The following is a 21,756-nucleotide window of genomic DNA, read 5'->3' on the forward strand; positions in this document are numbered from 1 at the left end:
AAACCAGTTAATGCATAAATAAGTGGAACAACAAATCGATGTTTCTCTCTTTCACTTTCCCACCCCCTCGCTCCCTCCCACTCTCTCACTAAAAATCAGTCAATAAAAAATTTAAATAAAATTTTAAATTATATCAATGATAGTGAGAAATCTTTTTTTTTTTAAATATACTTTATTGATTCTTCACAGAGAGGAAGGGAGAGAGATAGAGAGTTAGAAACATCGATGAGAGAGAAACATCGATCAGCTGCCTTCTGCACACCTCCCACTGGGGATGTGCCCGCAACCCGGGCACATGCCCTTGACCGGAATCGAACCTGGGACCCCTCAGTCCGCAGGCCGACGCTCCATCCACTGAGCCAAACCGGCTTCGGCGATAGTGAGAAATCTTAAATTTTTCTCTCAAAAGTAATGTATTACATTGATATTTTCTATAGCTTCTTCATGCATATCCTTTAATAAGTTTCCTGAGATTTAAAAAATATCATGAATAGGTATTACATTTTATCATAGTAGTTCCACAACTATTGAGATAACATGTGATTTCTCCCTAGATTTATTAATGTGCAGAATCACATTGATAGATTTTCTAATCTTAAACCATCCTTGTACTATAAACCTTAGTTGATAATTATTTTTTTCCAATGCATTGACTAGATAATATTTAATTTGGTATATATGCAAATGTGCTCATAAGTGAAAAATGCTTAAAATTTTTTGTGCTATCCTTACTTAATTTTGGAATCAATAGAACATTGCTCTCATTTACTGATTTAAATATTTTTTTCTCCTCCCTGTTTTCTTTCTATTTATGGATAAACTTGTATAAAATATGGTTATCTATTGTTTGAAAGTTTAAGAAGTCTTATCTATGAGAACATGTAGACCTAGTCTTTGAGCCTCTTCCAGAGGGAAATTATTGATTACCACTTAAGTTACTTCTATGAATATTTAGATATTTTATTTTTTCCTTTCTTTGCCATATTTGGCATTTGATTCCATTCTACAAACATTCATTTTGTCTAAGTTTTCAAATTTATTGCAACAGTTTTTTCTAATAATTTATTATTTTTAAAATTTGTCATGTCTATCTCTTTGTTTTCGTTGTGCATTTTATTGACTTGCATTTTCTTTTTTATTCATGATAAGTATTGAAAGAGATTTCTCTATTTCATCCCTTCAAAGAAACAGCTCTTGTTTTGTTCATTATTTCTGTCTTTTGAATATTGCTGCCCTTATTTTTATAATGTTTTTGGGGTTTTTGGGGGTTGACTCTTTCCCCTCCATTTTTATTGATATCAATGGTTATTGCCATTGTTTTCAATCTAGATGTTTTCTGATGAATGAATTTAAAGCAAGTTTCCTTTTAAATAAGTATGTATCAAATATTTTAGATTATTAATGTCTCAAATTTTTATGAGTTCCTTTTAAACTAAAAGCTTAATTAGTTGTTTGTTTGTTGTTGTTGTTTTCAGTTTATAGCCACTTAGGAATTTTTAAAAGCTAATCTTCTGATATAAATTTCTAACTTTGTTGCATTATGGTCAGAGAATGTAGTCTCTAATATTGATTTGGGGGAAAGGGATATCGTGGTTTCTTTTGTGGCTTGGTGCATTGGTTGATTTTTGTGACTGTGCCATGTATACCCCATAACAATGTGTCCTTTATGTTTGTGGGTTATAAAGTTATATTTACACACATTTGTGCTTATAAGTATTAGTTTGAGCTTATTGTTACTCAGATCTTCCATATATTTAATTATTTTTTTTTTTGTCTGTTTGATCTGTCAGTGTCTGAGAGGAATGTATTAGAAGTTATGATATACTAGAAGCCTGGTGCACAAAATTCATGCATGGGTAGGGTCCCTAGGCCTGGTCGGCAATCAGGGCCAATCGGGGCTTTCCTTCCAGCTGCCGGCTGGGGCCTTCCTTCGTTCTGTGCCACCCCCTGGTAGTCAGCGCACGTTATAGCGAGCAATCGAACTCGCAGTTTCCGGGTCAAACTCCTGAGGGGACACTTTGCACATTAGCCTTTGATATATATACTAGAGACCCACTGCACGGAATTCGTGCACTGAGGGGGTGATCCCTCAGCCCGGCCTGCACCCTCTCACAGTCCAAGAGCCCTCAGGGGATATCCGACTGCCGGCTTAGGCCCGCTCCCCACAGAAAGTAGGCCTAAGCCGGCAGTCAGACATCCTTAGTGCTGCTGTGGAGATGGGAGAGGCTCCCGCCACTGCCGCTGCGCTCGCCAGCCGTGACCCCACTGATGCATGATTGGGGCCGGGGAGGGACGTGGGAGGTTGGCCAGCTGGGGAGGGACCGCGGGAGGGCTCCAGGGCATATCCGACCCATCTCACTCAGTCCTAATCGGCCGGACCCCAGCAGCAAGCTAACCTACTGGTCGGAGCATCTGCCCCCTGGTGGTCAGTGCATGTCATAGCAAGCAGTTGAGTGACCTTAGCATATCATTAGCATATTACGCTTTGATTGGTTCAATGGCCAACTGGACGACTGGACACTTAGCATATTAGACTTTTATTATATAGAATAGATAGATAGTTGTTGATTTTTCTTTCTCCTTATTCTGTCAGTCATTGTTCCTTTCATTTGTTTTGTTTTGTTTTTATGGTCTTGGCTTTTGTATGCAAGATTGAAATTAATGATGATATTGCATACCTTAATTTCCATGCATTATACAGTATTGCCTTGTGTTTATTGCTTCTTGGTTTTCATTTTCAGAGAATAAAACTTTTGAAAATTTGTATGGCTGCGAATATTCTTATTTTTTCACATATTTAAGAAATAACTCAGCTGGATATAAACATAATAGATTTAAATTTCTTTTTCTGAAGCACTTTGAAAATATTAATTTGTTGCCTTCTTGAATCTAGGGCTATTGCTTTGAGAGAAGATAGTAATCTACTTCTTGTTTCTTGGAAATATGTTCTTTCTTACAGAAAGCTTTTAGCGTTTTTATTTTGACTTTAATGTTCTTAAATTTCACATAAAAATGTGACTAAATGTGTTTTCTTCTTATATATCATACTAGAGGTCCAGTGCACGAATTTCATGCACTGGTAGGGTCCCTAGTGGCTGTTGGCTGCAGGCCGGGGCCTTGCTCCCTTACCCTGGCTGGCCCCACCCCCTGGTCGAACTCCAGGACGAACTCCTGGTCGAGGGGACAGTTTGCATACTATCCTTTTATTATGTAGGATTTGGAATACTATGCACCCCGTTTCATCTGTGATGTTTAATTTTTTTAATAATGGGAAATTTTCAGCCATTATATCTTCAAAGATTTCCTTCTTTATTTTCTCCTTCAGGGATTTCTATTTTATGTAGGTGGGCACTTCCAGCCTCTTCATTGCTTTGTTTTTTGCTTTTGTTTTGCTTGCATTTTCCATTCCCATGGTTTGTCTTACTTATTTGCATTTTCCCCCTTTTTTATCCTTTGTTGATGTCTTTGGAAACATTCTTTGAACTGATCTTTCAGGTCACTATTTTGTTTTTCAGTCACATGTATTCTATTTAACCTGTTAACCTATTTTTTACAGCACAGGACAGAGGTTAAGGATAATGCTTTATGAGTTTCTTTGTTATCCTCATCTATATAATAGGGTTTGTAATACCAACCCTGTCGAGTTGTTTTGCAGGATTGTTATAATCCATGTAAAATACTTGGAATAATGACAAGTATATAGTAAGTGAGAGCTGCTTTTTTTTACAGTCATGTTTCTTATACCCAGTATTTCTTATTGGTTATTCTTTGTAACTACTTGTCCTCGCTTCATGTTACCAATAAAAATCTGTTATGCTTTTAAGTGTTTGAAGAGGGATTCCAGATGTCAGTGTCAGTTCTCCATTTTCTGATGGCTAACAGTTTTCCTTTTGTAACAAAATACCAATATTCTTATCTATCAGGCTGGCTTTTAAAACCAGGAACAATTTCATGTTATTAGGAAGCCACCCAATTACATATATGTAAGGCCAGTCCATCTTTTTTTCTCTTATTAGAGGATTAATTAAGGAAATCAAGACCTTTATTATAAGAAAATGTTATGTAAAGCAACCCACATTATTACACTTTTGATCATTATAGTGAAGCTCTTCTGTGATATCAAAACATTCATATTTTGTTAACAAGTTATCTTCCTGTTATAAATTCAGATCTCCTTGGCATCTTTCTACTTGTAAAGAGATTCATCTTACTAAATTGATAGTCTTCTTAAAGCTAAGTTGTATTTAACTGAGACATTCTATGAGGATTTTAGTATGAGCTGTGTAGTAGAGTATAACATAATTACGAAACTGTGGTTGAATGTATACAACAAAGGTATAATACAAAGCACAAAATAAATCTTATCAGATGAATGAGAATTTCTGGAAGAATGCCTTTAAAATGTCATCTTTTGTACTTACCCTTGTTCTAATGTTCTAATGTTTCCTATTTCTGTATTCATTGAAGATGCACAGTAATCAGAAGGGCTTACTTCCAGAGCCAAATCCTGTACAAATTATGAAGAGTTTAAACAATCCTGCCATGTTACAGGTTCTTCTCCAACCCCAACTCTGCGGGCGAGCTGTTAAACCAGGTAAGCACCGTGCGCTGATTAAATTCAGAATGATGGCATGAAGTTAATTGTGCTGTTTTACATAAAAAAAACACATTTAAATTAGTCTAGAAATAATTAATTTTCTAGGACTTTTCAATGAATTTTAATTAATGATTTGAGGTGATAATATGTTTTGGCTCTTTTTGGTGGATACAGTCTTCTTATGTGTTCCTAATTTTTTTAACCATTAACAAATGTTAAATATTAAATCTTCAGTTTAGCTCCCAGTTGACATGAATTTATAGAACAGATATTAATATACTACATTGTTATCAACTATATCAATAAAGGATATGATATTCTTTGTAATATTTTTAGCAGAATTACTTTATTGAGAAGTATTAAAGGTCTGTTTCCTCTTTGCACTTTATTTTTGTGAAATTGTTTCATTTTGTAAAAAATGACAAAAACATTATTTTCTAGGCAATGTGGAAATCTTAAATCATTATCATATACACGAAATATCTACTTAGTATTCTTTCTCTGATAAGAGCTTGCTTACCTTCTGAAATGAACAACTATACATACACAAATGTGTATTTTAGCAGTTTGAGGAAATGAATTCCTATATTCAACACTAATTTTTAGAGTAAAATATTTAGAGTAAATATGTTTGTTCAGTTTTAACCCTTCTCTGGTCTAACACCAACTAGTGGACTGCAGTTCATTTCTAGCACTGACTACCCAGAGTTCACCTAAACCCCATAAGTTAAGGGCTTAGTCCCCAACACATCTGCCCCAACTTCACATTCCAGCCACAAATTCAGGGGGTCCCCAGGCCACCGTACTTCTGACCAACTGACTACAAATTTGGGTGTTCCTATGACCCCTCAGGTTTGATAATTGCTAGAACAACTCACAGAACTTACGATTACAGTTTTGTTATCAAGGATACAACTCAGGAACAGCCAAATGAAGGGACACCTAGGGCTAGGTCTGGGAAGGTCTTGAATACAGAGCTTTCATGGAATCAGAGCACATTACTCTCCCAGCACTTCAGTCTATTCACCAACCAGGGATCTCTATGGAACTAAATTCGATGTCCAGGGTTTTTATTGGGGTTTCATTTGTAGGTATGATATTTTGTCATCTTATTGAACTCAATCCTCTGTCCTCCTCCTCTCTGGAGGTCAGGAGGTCTGGCTGATAATACATGGCTTAAAGGCCCAGCCCTCTAATCACTGGTTGGTCTTTTTGGTATGACCAGCCCCTATTCTGAAACTATTTAGGGGCCCACCTAGAATCGCTTCATTAGCATAACACAGATACTCTTGTCATTGGGGACATTCCAAAGATTGAATTTTTCTTTCAAGAACCAGGCATGAGGACCAGTTAATTCTTCATTGTACAACAATATTCATGTTAAGTACTTCATATTCTCATCAATTATTTGTGTGTAAGCAGCAGCTTTAGAGGTTTTCTGGCTCCATCTATTACACAATCAGATATCTCTTCTGCAGTTTTAATGGTATAGAGATAGCCTTGTTATGTCTTGGCTAATTGAAGCCTAAGAAGCTCACTATTTCCCAAGGCAGCCTATTCCCTGGTTTGACAAATTTAATTACTAGAAGGTTTTTCTTTATAATAGGTGGCAATTCCCACAACCTTTAGCCACTTATTCTAGTTCTCCCTCTGAAGAAACACAGAATAAATCTATTTTTCCATAAGAAAAGCCTTCTAATATTTGAAGACAAGTAACATGAAATCTTAGTCATCTTTGTTTTTTTTTCCTGTCTTCTATTCTCCAGACCAGTGGTCTCCTTTTATTTATTTACTTTTGGATTATGGACCCCTATCAGTGAAATGAATTTTGAACAGAGCCCCAATATATACAGTATATATATCACATACATGTCAAATATAGAAATGCACTCTTGTCAACCCATATAGGAAGACATCTTAAACTTAATACTTTTATTCTTAAGAAGAAAGTAAATATAAATAACGGTTCTAACATTTTCTTTTTACACCTCTTATACCTCTTTGGAGACTACAATTCTGTATTTGACTTTCCATAACACGTCAGGGTATGCTCTCTAGATCCCCTCCGCAAGTAGGTAAGGCCCAGGGTTTCTGGGTTGTCCTGAAATGTGGTGGACACAGACATGGACATGTCCTATAGATAAGATCTGATCAGCGCAAAGTGCAGTGATCATTAAGTTTCTATGACTGCATTCCGAGATTATAGTAGTGTTTAAAGAAGTATGTCACCCTCTTGGGTCTTTTAGAAAGTATTGTTCACACCTTTGGACTCTGGGCTATTTTTAGTAACTCCTCTCCAACATTATTTTGTTTTTGATCTAAGAATATATATTCTCTACTCTCCTTTCTTCTCACATGGATATATGGGCATATTTGATTATGCTTCTTTATTTTAGCTGTACTTTCACAGTTTTAACTAATATATTTTAACATTACACTGTTAGAGAAATTATTCCACCAAGCATGGTGAAATAATTCTTTGTGTGGAGTGGCAAGGGAAGAGGATTAAATCTACCTCACTGAAATACATGCCAGTCTTCTGGAGAATGTATGAAAAGCTTCTTGGTATTCAGGAAAGACAAAGCATCTTGTGTCAGTGTATTATATTTTTCTTTTATAGTTGGTACTTCTTGTGTCATATTTAACAAATCTGCCGTATTCAAGGCCCGTGTTTTCTTCAAGAAGTTCTATAATTTTATCTCTTACCTTTAGATCTGTGATCCATTTTGAGTTAATTTGTGCTTATGGTGTGAGGGAAAAGTCCAGGTTAATTTTCTTTACAGTTGTTCCAACATCATTTGTTTAAAAAGATTATCCTTTTCCACTGAATTTTTTGGTATCTTTTTCAAAAACCAATTGACTCTGTATCTGTGTCTCTACCTCTGGACTCTGTATTCTGTTGCATTGATCTAAATGTCTTCTTTATACCAATAGTACTTTGTCTTGATAAATGTAGCTTTATAATAAGCCCCAAGATCAGTTAAAGTAAGTCCTCCAACTTTATTCTTCCTTTTCCATTTCTTTTGTCTACTTGAGATCCTTTGCATTTACATATAAATTTTAGAATCAGCCTGTCAATTTCTAAGAAAAATTATCTGCTTGGGAATTTGATTGATACTGAGTTGAATGGACAGATTTGACAAATTTGAAGCCAAGTCATAAATATGGTATATATCTCTGAATTTTTTTAGCTCTTCTTTCATTTCCCTCAGAAGTATTTTGTTTTCAGGGTACAAATCTCACATATATTTTGTCAGATTTTTTCATAGGGTTTTATATTTTTTCTGTTTTAAATAAGATTGCTTTTTAAACTTCAGTTTTCTATTGCTTGTTGCTAGCATATGCAAGTTCAGTTGATTTTGTATATTTATCTTGTATCTTGCAACCTTATTATTTTTAGTATGTTTTTTTCCTAAGGATTTTCTATATAGACAATCATGTCATCTACAAATTAACATAGTTTTACTCCTTTCTTTCTAATATTTATACCTTTTATTTTTTTTCTTGTTTTAATAGAATAGGTAGAAATTTCAGCATAATTTGTGCATTGAACTGGTGAGAGTGGACATTCTTTTCTTGTTCCTCATCTTACAAAGAAAGCATTCTTGTTTTATTATTAGGTATTATGTAAGCTATTGTGTGTTTTTTCCCCTACAGGTTTTGTTTTCCAAGCTGAAAACTCCCTTTTATTCCTCTATTGCTGAGAAATTATATCATGATAATTGCTGGAATTTATTTATTTCTTTTTTCCACTAATTGAAATGCTGTCCGGGATTGAGTTTTGTTGTTATCTATTGACATGATGAATTACATTGATTGATTTTTAAAATATTGAGCCAACCTTTCATTCCTAGGGTACACCTCCCTTGGTCATGTTGTATTATAATCCTTTGTGCATATTGTTGGTGGGAGGGTGGGCTGCTCCCTACACGGGGGAAGGGAGGGTTGTTAAGCTATAGCTTCCTAGTGAAGCAAACAGGCTCAGTGTCTCAGCCCATTAGGTTTAGCAATGTCCAATTCCTTTTGCTTTATTCTTATTAATATTTAGCTAACTATGGTAACAGTAGTGCTGTTCAGATCTTTTATATCTTTACTAATTTTCTGTCAACTTATTCTGTTAGTTATGTGAGGGAAGGATGGAGCATAGTGGGAGACCTAGCCAATAGCTTAGGGTAAAAGCAGCTAGATATGAGATTGTGGACATTCTCAGTGTTTTGATTCTAGTTCTTGTTTTAAACTGGGAAATACTGTTTTCACTAAAAGCTGTGAAATATATTTTACTGTCTTATAAAAAAACTAGAGGCCCGGTGCACAAAAATTTGTGCACTCGGGGGTCCCTCAGCCCAGCCTGTGCCCTCTCGCAGTCTGGGACCCCTCGGGGGATGTCCACCTGCTGGCTTAGGCCTGCTCCCCGGGGGATTGTGCCTAAGCTGGCAGTGATACATCCCTTGGTGGATGTCCACTTGCCAGCGGGCCGAAGCTGCAGTTGAACATCCATAGAGCTGCTGAGGAGGCAGGAGAGGCTCCCACCATCGCCGCTGTGATGCCGTCAGCCTGGCTTGTGGCTGAGCAGAGCTCCCCCTGTGGGAGTGCACTGACTACCAGGGGGCAGCTCCTGCATTGAGCGTCTGCCCCCTGGTGGTCAGTGTGTGTCATAGTGAGCAGTCATTCCCAGTCGTTCTGCTGTTAGGGTCAATTTGCACATTACCGCCCTAACGGGTTTGGCTCAGTGGATAGAGCGTTGGCCTGCGGACTGAAGGGTCCCAGGTTCGATTCTCGTCAAGGGCATGTACTCTGGTTGCGTACACATCCCCAGTAGGGGGTGTGCAGGAGGCAGCTGATCGAAGTTTCGCTCTTATCGATGTTTCTAACTCTCTATCCCTCTCCCTTCCTCTCTGTAAAAAATCAATAAAATATATTTGGAAAAAAAAATTGCATGTGCCCATTACCCTTTATTATATAGGATAGAAGCCTGGTGCACGGGTGGGAGCCAGCTGGTTTGCCCTGAAGGGTGTCCCAGATCAGGGTGGGCAGGGGACCCCCAGCTCCCTACAATCGCCCACACCGCTCCTGCTCACGATCGCTGGCTCTGCCCATGCTCAGGCCTAACACCTCTGGCCTAGGCATTAGGCCTGGGCAAGGGACCCCCAGCACCCCACCATCACCAACTCGGCCCCTGCTCCCTGCGATTGACGGCTAAGCCCTAATGCCTCTCACCCAGGCATTAGGCCTGGGCAGGGGACCCACAGCTCTCCAAGGGACCTCCTGCTCCACCCCTTCCCAGGCCTAACGCCTGTGGCCAAGGCATTAGGCCTGGGCAGGGGACCCCAAGTTCCCACCATCAGCGACTCTGCCCCTGTTCCCCATGATCGCTGGCACCGCCCCTGCCCAGGCCTAATGCCTCTGGCCGAGGCGTTAGGCCTGGGCAGGGGACCCTCCCAGCTGCAGTCGCCCCGTGATCGCTGGCACCGCCCCTGCCCAGGTCTAACGCCTCTGGCTGAGGCGTTAGGCCCGGGCAGCGGCGACCCGCAGCTGCAGCCACCCCGCGATCGTGGGCTCCGCCCCTGCCCAGCTCCCATCGCTGGCTCCACCCCTCCTTCCCGCTATCACACCCCCCACAGAGGCCAACTTTCCTCTATCAATAATGCAAAACCGCGCGACCCAGGGCCGCCTTTCCCCTGCCCCCCGGCTCTTAGCTCCCCCCTGGGTTTCCAATCACTGTCAGTGGCAGGGGGTTTCTTCCGTGCTTTCCCTTTCGCCTCCCTGCATTGTGCCTACATATGCAAATTAACCGCCATCTTTGTTGGCGGTTAACCGCCATCTTGGCTGGTGATTAATTTGCATATCTCGCTAATTAGCCAATGGGAAGGGTAGCAGTCGTATGCTAATTACCATGTTTCTCTTTTATTAGATTAGATATAGTGACTCTGAAAAAAGGAAGTAGTTTTTAATTTCTAACCATAAATTTTTGCTTTATATATTTTGAACTTTTGTTACTTGGTGTAGAGACATTTAAGCTTGTTTCATCCTCTTGATGAACTGACCTCTTTATCATTATGAAATGACCATTTTTTATCCATCTTTCCTAATAAACAGTGTCTTTCTTTAAGCACCTCATCCTAATGATCTAATCTTCCTACCACCTACATTGAAACTAGCTCATTCTAAAGAAAGCATTTTCTAATAGTCAATTTTCCAAAAATGTAATGGGCTGCCTCAATAAGTAATGAAAATTTGAAACAGTTTTTATAGCAAGGGATGAACTTGTAGGGATGTTATATATGTAAGTTCCAAATGTTTTTTATCATTGGATTATATGCTTTTGAAGTGCTTTTTACATCTGATCTCCACTCATTCTAATTGTTGTATTGCTAGAGAAATGTGTATATTATGACTATTTCCAGTTACTGTATAATAATAAAATGAAATTGCTTCATTTATTTTGTTCATTGTGAAAAACATCTCCTGATATGTAGTCTGGTATTTGTGCTCTTACTTAGACAATTTTGATAAAGAGTACGGTTCCTTTTATCAACTGTTGTTTCTTTTGACTTTATTATGTAAATACTTTTTTATGTATATATATTTTCCTCACAATTGTACTGTGTAGTTTTCAAAGACAAGTTTGTATTAAGTCCTTGCCTCCCACTCCTTGCCAAAATACCCCAAACCTAACAAAACTACTGAGCAAATAACGTGGATTTAACTAGTAGCATACCTGTTAAAAGATGGAATTGGTTTTGTTGGACTAAAGCACTAGAGAAGAGAAAGGCTAGGTTTGGTGTTTTACCATTATGACAGAAGGTGTGGGGATTTTAAATACGGCATGGAAAGAATCCTGTCCTTTTTGTGCACTGAAAAGGTCAGTATATAAGTGAACTTCCAATTAATTTGTTAAAAGTTTAAAGAAATATTCATTTATCCTTTTTGAAGTTTTATTTTTAAATTCCATATATATCATAAAATTAAATTACTTTTATTTTCTTAAAGCAGTTCTTGGAACACCTCACAGCTTGCCACATCTGATGAATCCATCCATCTCCCCTGCATTTTTACATTTGAATAAAGCACATCAGGTATATAAACAGCATTGAATATTGAAACATCAAAAATTTGTAGTGAATATTTTGTTTGTTCTTTACAAGTAAAGTTCTCAAGTTAAATGAGTATTTAAAAAAAAAAACTTATTCATAAGTATAGGTACGTAAAAACGTAATATAGCCATGGCCAGTGTTGGTCAGTGGTTAAATGTTGGCCCATGCACTGAAGGGTTGAGGGTTCAAGGCCTGGTCAAGGGCACATACCTAGGTTGTGGGTTTGCTCCCTGCCCCCTAGTCAAGCAACCAATTGATGTGTCTCTCTCACACTTCCTTCCTCTCTCACTCCCTCTCCTCCCTCTTTTCATCCCTCCTTTCCACTTTCTCTGAAAAACAATGGAAAAAATATCCTCAGGTGAGGATTAAAAACAAAGATACAAAAACATAATGAGAACATCAGATCAAATTAAGCTAATCAAAGCAGCATCGTTTATATTTATTGATTCCTGTGTGTAAGGCATTAAGTAAGGAAGGGTATATTTTGTGTGGTACGTTTTTCTGTAACTAAATCAGTATAGTCATTCATTGATTAACAATAGGGATATGTTCCAAGAAATGCATAGTTAGGCGATTTCATCATGTATGAACTCACCTGTGTTGGTACATCTATATTGGGCACTGGCAGGAATGGAAAGTGCTTGGGTGAATCAGTGAGTGAGTAGTGAAGGCCAAGGACATTGCTATACACTAGCATAGTCTTTATAAATACTGTACACTCAGGCAACATTAAATTCATAAAAATTATTTTTCTTTAATAAGTAAATCTTAACTTACTTTTACTTTTTTACTTTATAAACGTAATTTTTATTTTTATTTATTTAAATATATTTTTATTGCTTTCAGAGAGGAAGAGAGAGATAGAAACATCAATGATGAGAGAGAATCATTGATCGGCTGCCTCATGCACATCCCCTACTGGGGATTGAGCCCACAACCCACGCATGTGCCCTTGATCGCAATCGAACCTGGGACCCTTCAGTCCACAGGCCGACGCTCTATCCACTGAGCCAAACTGGCTAGGGCTAAACGTAATTTTTTTGACTTTTCAACTCTTGTAAAAACATTTAGCTTAAAACACACATTATACATTTATACAAAAATGCTTCCTCTCTTTATATCGTTATTCTCTAAGCTATTTTTTATTTCAAATATTTAGTACTTTTACTTTAAAAAATTTTTTTGTTAAAAACTAAGACACGAACACACATTAGCTCAGGATCACCAGTATCACAGCCTTTCACCTCCACATCCTTCCCCACTGGAAGGTCTTCGGGCATGGAGCTGTTATTCCCTACCACTGTCATATGTTTGGTCCATCATTCACCAGAATGTTATATGGTGCATGACTATAGCTCAGAACAAGTCCTCTTATGTGGCCTTAACTCAGAAGAGTATTTACAGAAAGAAAAACAATAAATGAATGAACAATAACTCTTATTCTTAAATTTTAATTGATGTTATAAAAATAATTCATATATTAGAGTAAAAGTTTGTTTTACCTTTTTCAGATAAGTATTTTAAAATGTGTTTGTATATATAGCTATAATACTGGAGATGAACATTAATTTCAGGTAGCGTTAAGGCTGCATCTATATAGGAGCCCAGTTACAAATCAAACCTAATACATAACAGGTGATTGTAGATTGGGTGAATGTCTGGTCCTACACCTAGCTTTTTAAGGGAAAGGCCTCCTTTTATTTATTTTTCATTCTTAGAATCTAACCTAGGACCTTGTACATTATAGGGCCTTTGTTCATTCATTTACTCAACATGTTTTAATGAGAATCTCACATGTACTAGACGCTCTGCTGATCATTGAGGCTACAGTATTGAACACACGTTGATCGCCACTGTTCTTACAAAATTTCAACAAGTAGAGAAAATAAACAAATAATTTATTACAATAAGTGTGAAGAGTGATACAAAAAGGGTATTCAGAGAATAGACAATATTCTCTTTATTTTAGAATTAAAATCAAAATGCTTGATTTTGCCTTTAAGGCCTGTCCAAGGTGGGCTCACCTGCTGCCATGCTCAGGGCACCGCTGTCTCAGCTACAGTGGCCTGCTTTGGTCCTCAAAGGGCCTTGTTCCCTTCTCCTTAGGTCTTTGCTCCTGCTGTTCCTTCTGCCTGGAATGCTCTCCACTGCAGCATCACCTGATTCCCCCAGATTTCGCCTAGTTATTCTCTGCAGCCTTCCAATCTCTGCACAATAGTTGGTTCCCCAGGAAAACCTTTGAATTTAACAATCTCACTCAGTTCCGCCACTGTCTGTCCTCATAGCTCCTTGTATTTTCCCTTCGTGTTCTCATTGCCATTTGTATTTATGTTTTTATAATTAGTTAATGCCTTATTTCTTCAGGGAACGATAAGATCCATGAGGGCCGATTATAGTGTGTGATTCTCACTGTGTAGTACAGTGACTGACACGTAGAAAGTGCTCAGTAAGCCTTTGTTGAATGAGTAAATGAATAAATAGATGATTGAATGATGCTGACATTAAAGTCACATCTTGTATATCATTACAAGAATTAATTGCTGTTGTCTGCAATTGAAACGTGAGACACAAAGAAGCTGTTGCTTTTGCTCAGATCAGCTAGAGAATTAAACCATATGAATTAGGTTATATAACAAGCAGCTTCTAAAAATTAAACTAACTTGATGTTTTACATTTTTCACAGAGCTCAATTATGGGTAATACTTCTAATTTATTCCTTCAGAGTCTCTCCCATGTATCACTGGCACAGCAACAATTAATGAAGTTTGAGAATATTCATACTAATAATGTAAGTATGGAATTACTTTTTCTTTTGGAATGAATTCTTTTTTTTTTCCCTATAATCAGGCTATTGGACAGATTGAATTTTCACTTGTGTAGCCTCTTAACTCAGTTAAATCCTGCTGCCATTGGCAAAGGTCTTACTTTCTCTTCTTCTTTTGCAGAAACCGGGCTTACTTGGAGATCCCCCAGCGATGGTACTTCAGGCTGCAGTAGGAATAGGGTCAGCACTTCCCTTGAAAACAGAGTTGGGTCATCATGGAGAAGCACATAAAAGTAAATGATGTGTATTTACTGGAAAGTCAGTAAACAGTCAGATTTGAGGTTTAAAGATAATTTACCTATATTCTACTTTTTACAGGAAGGTCAAATTTGAGTTTTTAGTCATTTAAAATTTCCAGGGCTCTTTTGGCTTTTCTGCTTTTAATATTAGAAAACTATTGATGTTGCTGACGGATTTGTTTCCATACCAAGATAAGACTTTCCCTGTGGGATAAGCTTTAATGTTTGGTAAAGGTTCGCAGCAGTGTGAGGCAAACACATAGGTCCATTTGAGAGTGACCTGCTGCCCACTGGGCTGACAACAGATTATACAGGCATCCATTGAATTTCTGCCTGGGTAAGAAAACCTTAGCTTTTATAAAGAAACTAGAGGCCCGGTGCATGAAATTCGTTTACTTGGGTGTGTGTGTGGGGGTCCTTCAGCCCGGCCTGCGCCCTCTCACAGTCTGGGAGCCCTCAGAGGATGTCCGACTGCCGCTGAGTTGGGAGAAGCTCCCACCACTGCTGCTGTGCTTGCCAGCCGTGAGCCCAGCTTCTGGCTGAGTGGCACTACCCCTGTGGGAGTGCACTGGCCACCAGGGGGCAGCTCCTGCATTGAGTGTCTGCCCCCTGGTGGTCAGTGTGTGTCATAGTAACTGGTCATTTCGCCATTTGGTCAATTTGCATATTAGCCTTTTATTATATAGAATAGCTGGTGTTTGTTAATTTAAAGTTTATTTATTTACTAGAGGCCCAGGGCTTGAATTCGTGCACCAGTGGGGTCCCTTGGCCTGGCCTGCGGAATTGTGCTGAAACCGGCTCTCCGACATCCCCTGAGGGGTTCTGGATTGTGAGAGGGCTCAGGCCAGGCTGAGGGACTCCCACCAGTGCACGATCAGGGCCAAGAAGGGATGCAGGAGGTTGGTCAGCTGGGGAGGGGATGTGGGAGGGCTCCAGGTTGTGTCCAGCCCATCTCGCTCAGTCCTAATCTGCTGGACCCCAGCAGCAAGCTAACCTACTGGTCAGAGCGTCTGCCCCCTGGTGGTGGATGCACATCATAGCGACTGGTCTACCAATCAACTGTCTGCCCCCTGGTGGTCAGTCACATCACAGCAAGCGGTTGAGCGGCCTTAGCATATCATTAGCATATTACCCTTTGATTGGTTGAACGGACGACCGGACACTTAGCATATTAGGCTTTTATTATATAGGATATCATTTTTTAAAATGTGATCTCCATATTAGTATTAGAAGAAAAATAATAATGTGTACAGTTCTTACTAAAAGAAAAATAGGAGCATGGTGGTTAATGTGATTTCTTACTTGAATATGATTTTGAAAGACACTTTCAGTGTGAAGATTAACTGAAATTTGCTTGAAGTGAGCATGCTGGGGGACCAGGGGCCACCATTAATAAAATTAAAATATATAGATGGGTAACATATATATCTTGTACATTAAACCAGCAAGTCAAGTGATCAGATAACTCAGTTCTGACTGTTAGTATTGACTGGCCAAAAGGCAAATCATTATATAGGTATAGAAATTTTTATGGTATCATAGGGATCTGTCCTAAAAAGTAAATTCTGTATGCCTAAAAGCTTATGCAAATGTTTATTAGTTGTGTTGGATTAAATAATAAGCCATTTTCTTTTGCATGTGCTGCATTCAGTGTTCAATAAATATATCGCTAAGAGATAAAACCATCTCTTAAGTACATAATACTAAAAATAACTTAAGAAATTTGTTTAGTGAGTTTGTAAATTATAAATTTGACTTAAAGTAGTTATCAAAATTAGCTCTTTTCATTTAATTTTGATCTATAGATTTTTTTTAAAAAGTGGAATGGTTCAGAATTTGCCTATTCAAGCTTTGATTTTTTTTTTCTCCCAGAATTTCTTGTTATGCCCTAAAAATAAAAATGTAAAACTTTCATGTTAAATTTGGTGATCTATTCACAAATATTGATGTGTTTTAAATAGTGGTGTGCTAATGTTTAAAAACCAGTTATCTAGGGTAAAAACATCTTGATTTGTAGAATTTGTGATTTCTGTGTGTAAACACTCCAACCGTGGTCGATTCAGGTTGCCAGTGTGAAGACATTGAACTGGAGAGTAGGGAAGAGAGGAGCTGGTGCAAGAAAGCTGACCAAATTTATTGTTAGAGTTAATCTAATTTTACCAATTTTTAAGAGTCAGAGAATTTTTTAAACTGAAGACTAATTATTCCTTCAAATATGGAAGCAGGCAAATTACAATGACTGGGCATTTTTTAAAAAGGCACTGATGCCACTGAAATGCCAAAAAGTGCGTACATTTTGCATTCAACTTTTAAAATAAAGAATTAAAACTTAGAATTAAAAAATGTAATATTCTTGAGACTATACTGGAAGTTGTTTAAGAAAGGCATGATTCCTATTATAGGTTTTTGTTTTCCTAGGAACCTGCTAATTTACAACTTCTAACCTCCCCTTTTGAATTTAACTGTTCTCTAATAGATTAAAAAATGTTTGTTTGCATTTTGCCTATAATTTAACAAAATCAAAAGGACTGTTATGAATAAGTCTTGTCTAACCAAAAGTTGTTGGCATTTGTGGTTCCCTACAGCATCTAATCTGATTCCAACTCAAACAACTCTAACAGCTGGAATGGGCTTATTACCGTTCTTTCCAAATCAGCACATTGCTGGACAAGCTGGGCCAGGGCATGGGAATACTCAGGAGAAACAGCCAGCCTCCGTGGGAATAGCAGAAGGAAATTTCTCAGGGTCACAGGCTTATCTTCAGAGCTTTCCGAACCTTACTGCTGGAGGTTTGCTGGCAGGACACCATAAGCAACAACAGAGTCAGCCAAAAAGCACAGAGATGAGTTCAGGGGTAAGAAAACTGTGTGTGTGCACACACATACGCACACATACACAAACAATGCAGGTGTATGTTACAAGTACATGTGCATTATATAAATTATATATATATATAGATGTTCTTTTAAATTTTATCTTAAATGATATTATTCTAATTCCAGAATGTTTTAATTTTTGCTTATTTTACAGGTGATATAATTTATGAAATATAAAAGCAATGTTAACTATTTTTTATTTCAAAGGAAGTTAATATAAAGTATGAAATATCAATTACAAACTAGATCATTGCTATTATATATCAAAGACATGATGGCTTTTTTATAGTGTATACTTCTCAAAGTAGAAGAAATATTGCACTCTTAAACTTACTATAAACAAACAAAAATCTATCTTTTGATAAGTTATATCAGTTGATGTTTGGGACTATGCTTAATTACTTGCCAGTTTGTTAGTAAATAAAATTATTTTAATTTGTGTAAAATGAGTTTTTTAAGTCTGTTACTGTAAAATAATTTACATATAAATTTTGTACTATACATTTTTTGCCTTTAAAAAGTTTGAGATATGCATGGTTTACACAAATACTTGATATTAAAAAAATAAACTAATTTAAGTTCAAAATTTTGTAGTTTGGAAAAACTTATGATGTCATTAATATTTATCTAATTATATAGTGATGTTTATAAGACTTTGTAAGTAAATAATGCTGTTCTTTGAGATATACTCATTTTTTTCTATTTTAAATGTATTCTGTAGTTAGTTCGGGTATTATTTTAATATTTAGAGGGAGAATCAGTTTTATTTTATTAAATATGTCAAAGTCAGTTATGACACTCTGGTTTGTCGGAAAGAATCTAAATTCTGTTTTAGTTCTGGAAGTTTTACCCAATCAGTGTTGTTGTTGTTGTTAATCCTCACCTAAGGATATTTTCCCATTGATTTATAGGGAGAGTGGAAGAGAGAGAGAAAGACAGAAACATCAATGTGAGCAAAACAAATCAATTGGTTGCCTCCTGCACGAGTCCCCCCACTCCCCCACCAGGGCCTGGGAGGAGCCTGCAACCCAGGTACCTACCCTTGATCAGAATTGAACCTGGGACCCTTTGGTTGCAGGCCAACACTGTACCCACTGAGCCAAACCGGCTAGGGCCCCAGTCATTTTAATGGTTATAAACCATTGGCATTTATAAATGTTATAATTGGTGGGTAAAATACAATATATTTAATTTTCATTTTACTTGTACTCTAAAATTCCTTTTGGTTTGCAAGTGGTGTAAAACTCAGGCTAGAAGGAGAATATGAGAAAAAAAATCACCTAGTTGGCTATATTCAAATGTCAAAATAATATTTAATTTGTAAGAGGTTTGGTGTCACTTAGTCCAAGCAGGATGTATGGATAGAATGTCCTACAATTAAAAAATAAAACTAGGGCAGTACTTCGTAGAATGAATTTTTAAAAAATTATCTGCAAATATTAATTGCTTGAGTTATTGAGGGAATTTAAACAAATAGAATTTATATATGAATTACTTAATCTTTTTGCATAGGATCTTTAATTCATAGTAAATGAAAGCACCATGGTCTCTAGAAAAACTGGATATGAGGCGATACACATAATGGGCAAATGAGAAGCTATTCACAAGACGACAGCCAAAGTCAGGCAGACTGTCCTTTCCCCACTGTGTATTCTTGGCACTCTTGTGAAACATAGTTGACCACAAATGCGTGGGTTTATTTCTGGGCTGTTTTGTCAATATTTGGGCAAAGTTTTATGCCAGTATCATACTGTTTTGATTACTATGGTTTTGTAGTATAGTTTGAAACCAGGAAGTGGAATGTCTCCAGATGTGTTCTTTCTCAAGATATCCCTGGCCACTTGGGGTTTTTGGGTTCCATACAAACTATAGGATTACTTTTCTATTACTGTAAAAAGTGCCATTGAAATTTTTACTGGAATTTGTTAAATTTATAGGTTGCTAGGGGACATTTTTTCCCCCTAAAATATGTTTTTATTAATTTTTTTAGAGAGAGAAAAAGGGAGAGGGATAGAGAGATAGAAACATCCATGAGAGAGAAACCTCATCAATGGGCTGCCTCCTGCACCCTCCTACCCCCCCTAAGGGATCGAGCCTGCAACCTGGGCATGTACCCTGACCAGGAATCTAACCAATGGCCTTTTGTTTCCTGGGTCAGTGCTCAGCCACTGAGCTACACCAGCCGGGCGGTAGTATGGACATTTTAAAAATATTATTTCTTCCATGATATTATTCTGTTAACAAAGGCTATCTTTCCAGTTGTATTTTTTTTATTTCTTTTATCAATGTCTTACGCTTTTCAGTGTACAGATCTTTCACCTTCTTAGTTAAATTTATTTCTAAATATTTTATTCTTTTTGATATTATAAATGAGATTTTTCTTAAATAATAGTTTATTGATAGTATATTGTTAGTATATAGAAATGCCACTGATACAAACAGATTATTTAACTTCTTCCTTTCTGATTTGGATGCCTTTTTATCCTTTTCTTGCCTAATTGCTCTCTGGCTAGGACTGCCAGTACTCTGTTAAATAAAATGGGCATCCGTGTCTTGTTCCTGATCTCAGAGGAAAAACGTTCAGCTTTTCACCATTGAATATGATGTTCTCTGTGGGCATGTCTTTTATGTATGGCTTTTATTATCTGGAGTTCTATTTGTAGCTTTTATTATGAAAGGATGTTTAGTTTTCACTAATGTGTTTTCTGTATCTATCGAAACCATTATATGTTTCTTTTCCTTTATTCTACTTAATGTGGTGTATCACATTTATTGATTTGTATATGTTGAACCATTCTTACATCCCAAGGTTAAATTCCAGTGGATTGTGGTGCATAACTCTTTTAACGGGTTGTTGAATTCAGGTTGCTTATATTTTGTTTAGGGTTGCTAATATTGATGAGGATTTTTGCACCTATGTTCATCAGGGATATTGGCCTAAATTCTTTTCTTGTAGTGTCCTTGTCTAGCTTTGGTATGAGGGCATTGCTGGCCTTGTAAAACAAATTAGGAACTGTTTATGGAAGAGTTTCTGAAGCACTGGCATTAATTCTTCTTTAAATATTTGGTAGAATTCACCAGTTAAGCCATTTGGTCCTGAGCTTTTCATTGTTGGGAATTTATTTAATTTTAAATTAATTTAGTTATTTTTATTGTTTAAAGTATTACTTGTCTTCTTTTTTCCCCCCAAGTGACCCCCTCAGGCCACTCCCACCCCGAGGGCAAGCCCCAACCACCCTAGTGTCTGTGTCCATTGGTTATGTTAATATGCATGCATACAAGTCCTTTGGTTAATCTCTAACCCAGTGGTTCTCAACCTTGGCTGCACATTAGAATCACCTGGGAATCTTTTTTAAAATCCTGATTTCTGGGCTTCATCCTCTGGAAATTCTGTTTCTTTGTTATGGGGTGGGGCCACAACATTAGTAACAAAGAAACAGAATTTCCGGAGGATGAGGCCCAGAAATCAAGATTTTAAAAAGATTCCCAGGTGATTCTAATGTGCAGCCAAGGTTGAGAACCACTGCTCTAACCCAGCCGTGGGCAAACTACCGCCCGCGGGCCGAATCCGGCCCGTTTGAAATGAATAAAACTAAAAAAAAGAGAGACCGTACCCTTTTATGTAATGATGTTTACTTTGAATTTATATTAGTTCACACAAACACTCCATCCATGCTTTTGTTCCGGCCCTCCGGTCCAGTTTAAGAACCCATTGTGGCCCTCGAGTCAAAAAGTTTGCCCACCCCTGCTAACCCCTCCCTCCCATGCCTTCTCTCTGAGGTTGGATGGTTTGTTCAGTGCTACCTTGTCTTAGGATCTATTTTTGTTCATCAGTTTACGTTGATCATTATATCCCACATATAAATGAGATCATGTGACATTTATCTTTCTCCGACTGGCTTATTTCCCTTATCATAATGCTTTCCAGTTCTGTCCATGCTGTTGCAAATGGTAAAAGTTCCTTCTTTTTTTATAGCGGCATAGTATTCCATTGTGTAGATGTACCGCAGTTTTTTAATCCACTCATCTGCTGATGGGCACTTAGGCTGTTTTCAAATCTTTGCTGTTGTAAATTGTGCTGCTATGAACATAGGGGTGCATATATCCTTTCTGATTGGTGTTTCTG

At 37.5% G+C, this 21,756-nt stretch overlaps 1 protein-coding gene across 1 annotated transcript in view; it reads left to right on the top strand.

Moving 5' to 3' along the window:
* RAVER2 (ribonucleoprotein, PTB binding 2) overlaps positions 1-21,756 on the top strand; it is an 81,291-nt gene that overhangs the window by 34,208 nt on the left and 25,327 nt on the right. Inside the window, exons 5-9 of the mRNA XM_006089778.3 lie at positions 4,468-4,594; positions 11,588-11,673; positions 14,375-14,479; positions 14,637-14,748; positions 17,340-17,608. Of these exons, the coding sequence (XP_006089840.1) occupies positions 4,468-4,594; positions 11,588-11,673; positions 14,375-14,479; positions 14,637-14,748; positions 17,340-17,608 (699 nt within the window). The remainder of the gene's footprint in view (positions 1-4,467; positions 4,595-11,587; positions 11,674-14,374; positions 14,480-14,636; positions 14,749-17,339; positions 17,609-21,756) is intronic.

Source organism: Myotis lucifugus, unplaced genomic scaffold, assembly GCF_000147115.1.
Source record: "Myotis lucifugus unplaced genomic scaffold, Myoluc2.0 scaffold_63, whole genome shotgun sequence".
NCBI lineage: Eukaryota > Metazoa > Chordata > Mammalia > Chiroptera > Vespertilionidae > Myotis > Myotis lucifugus.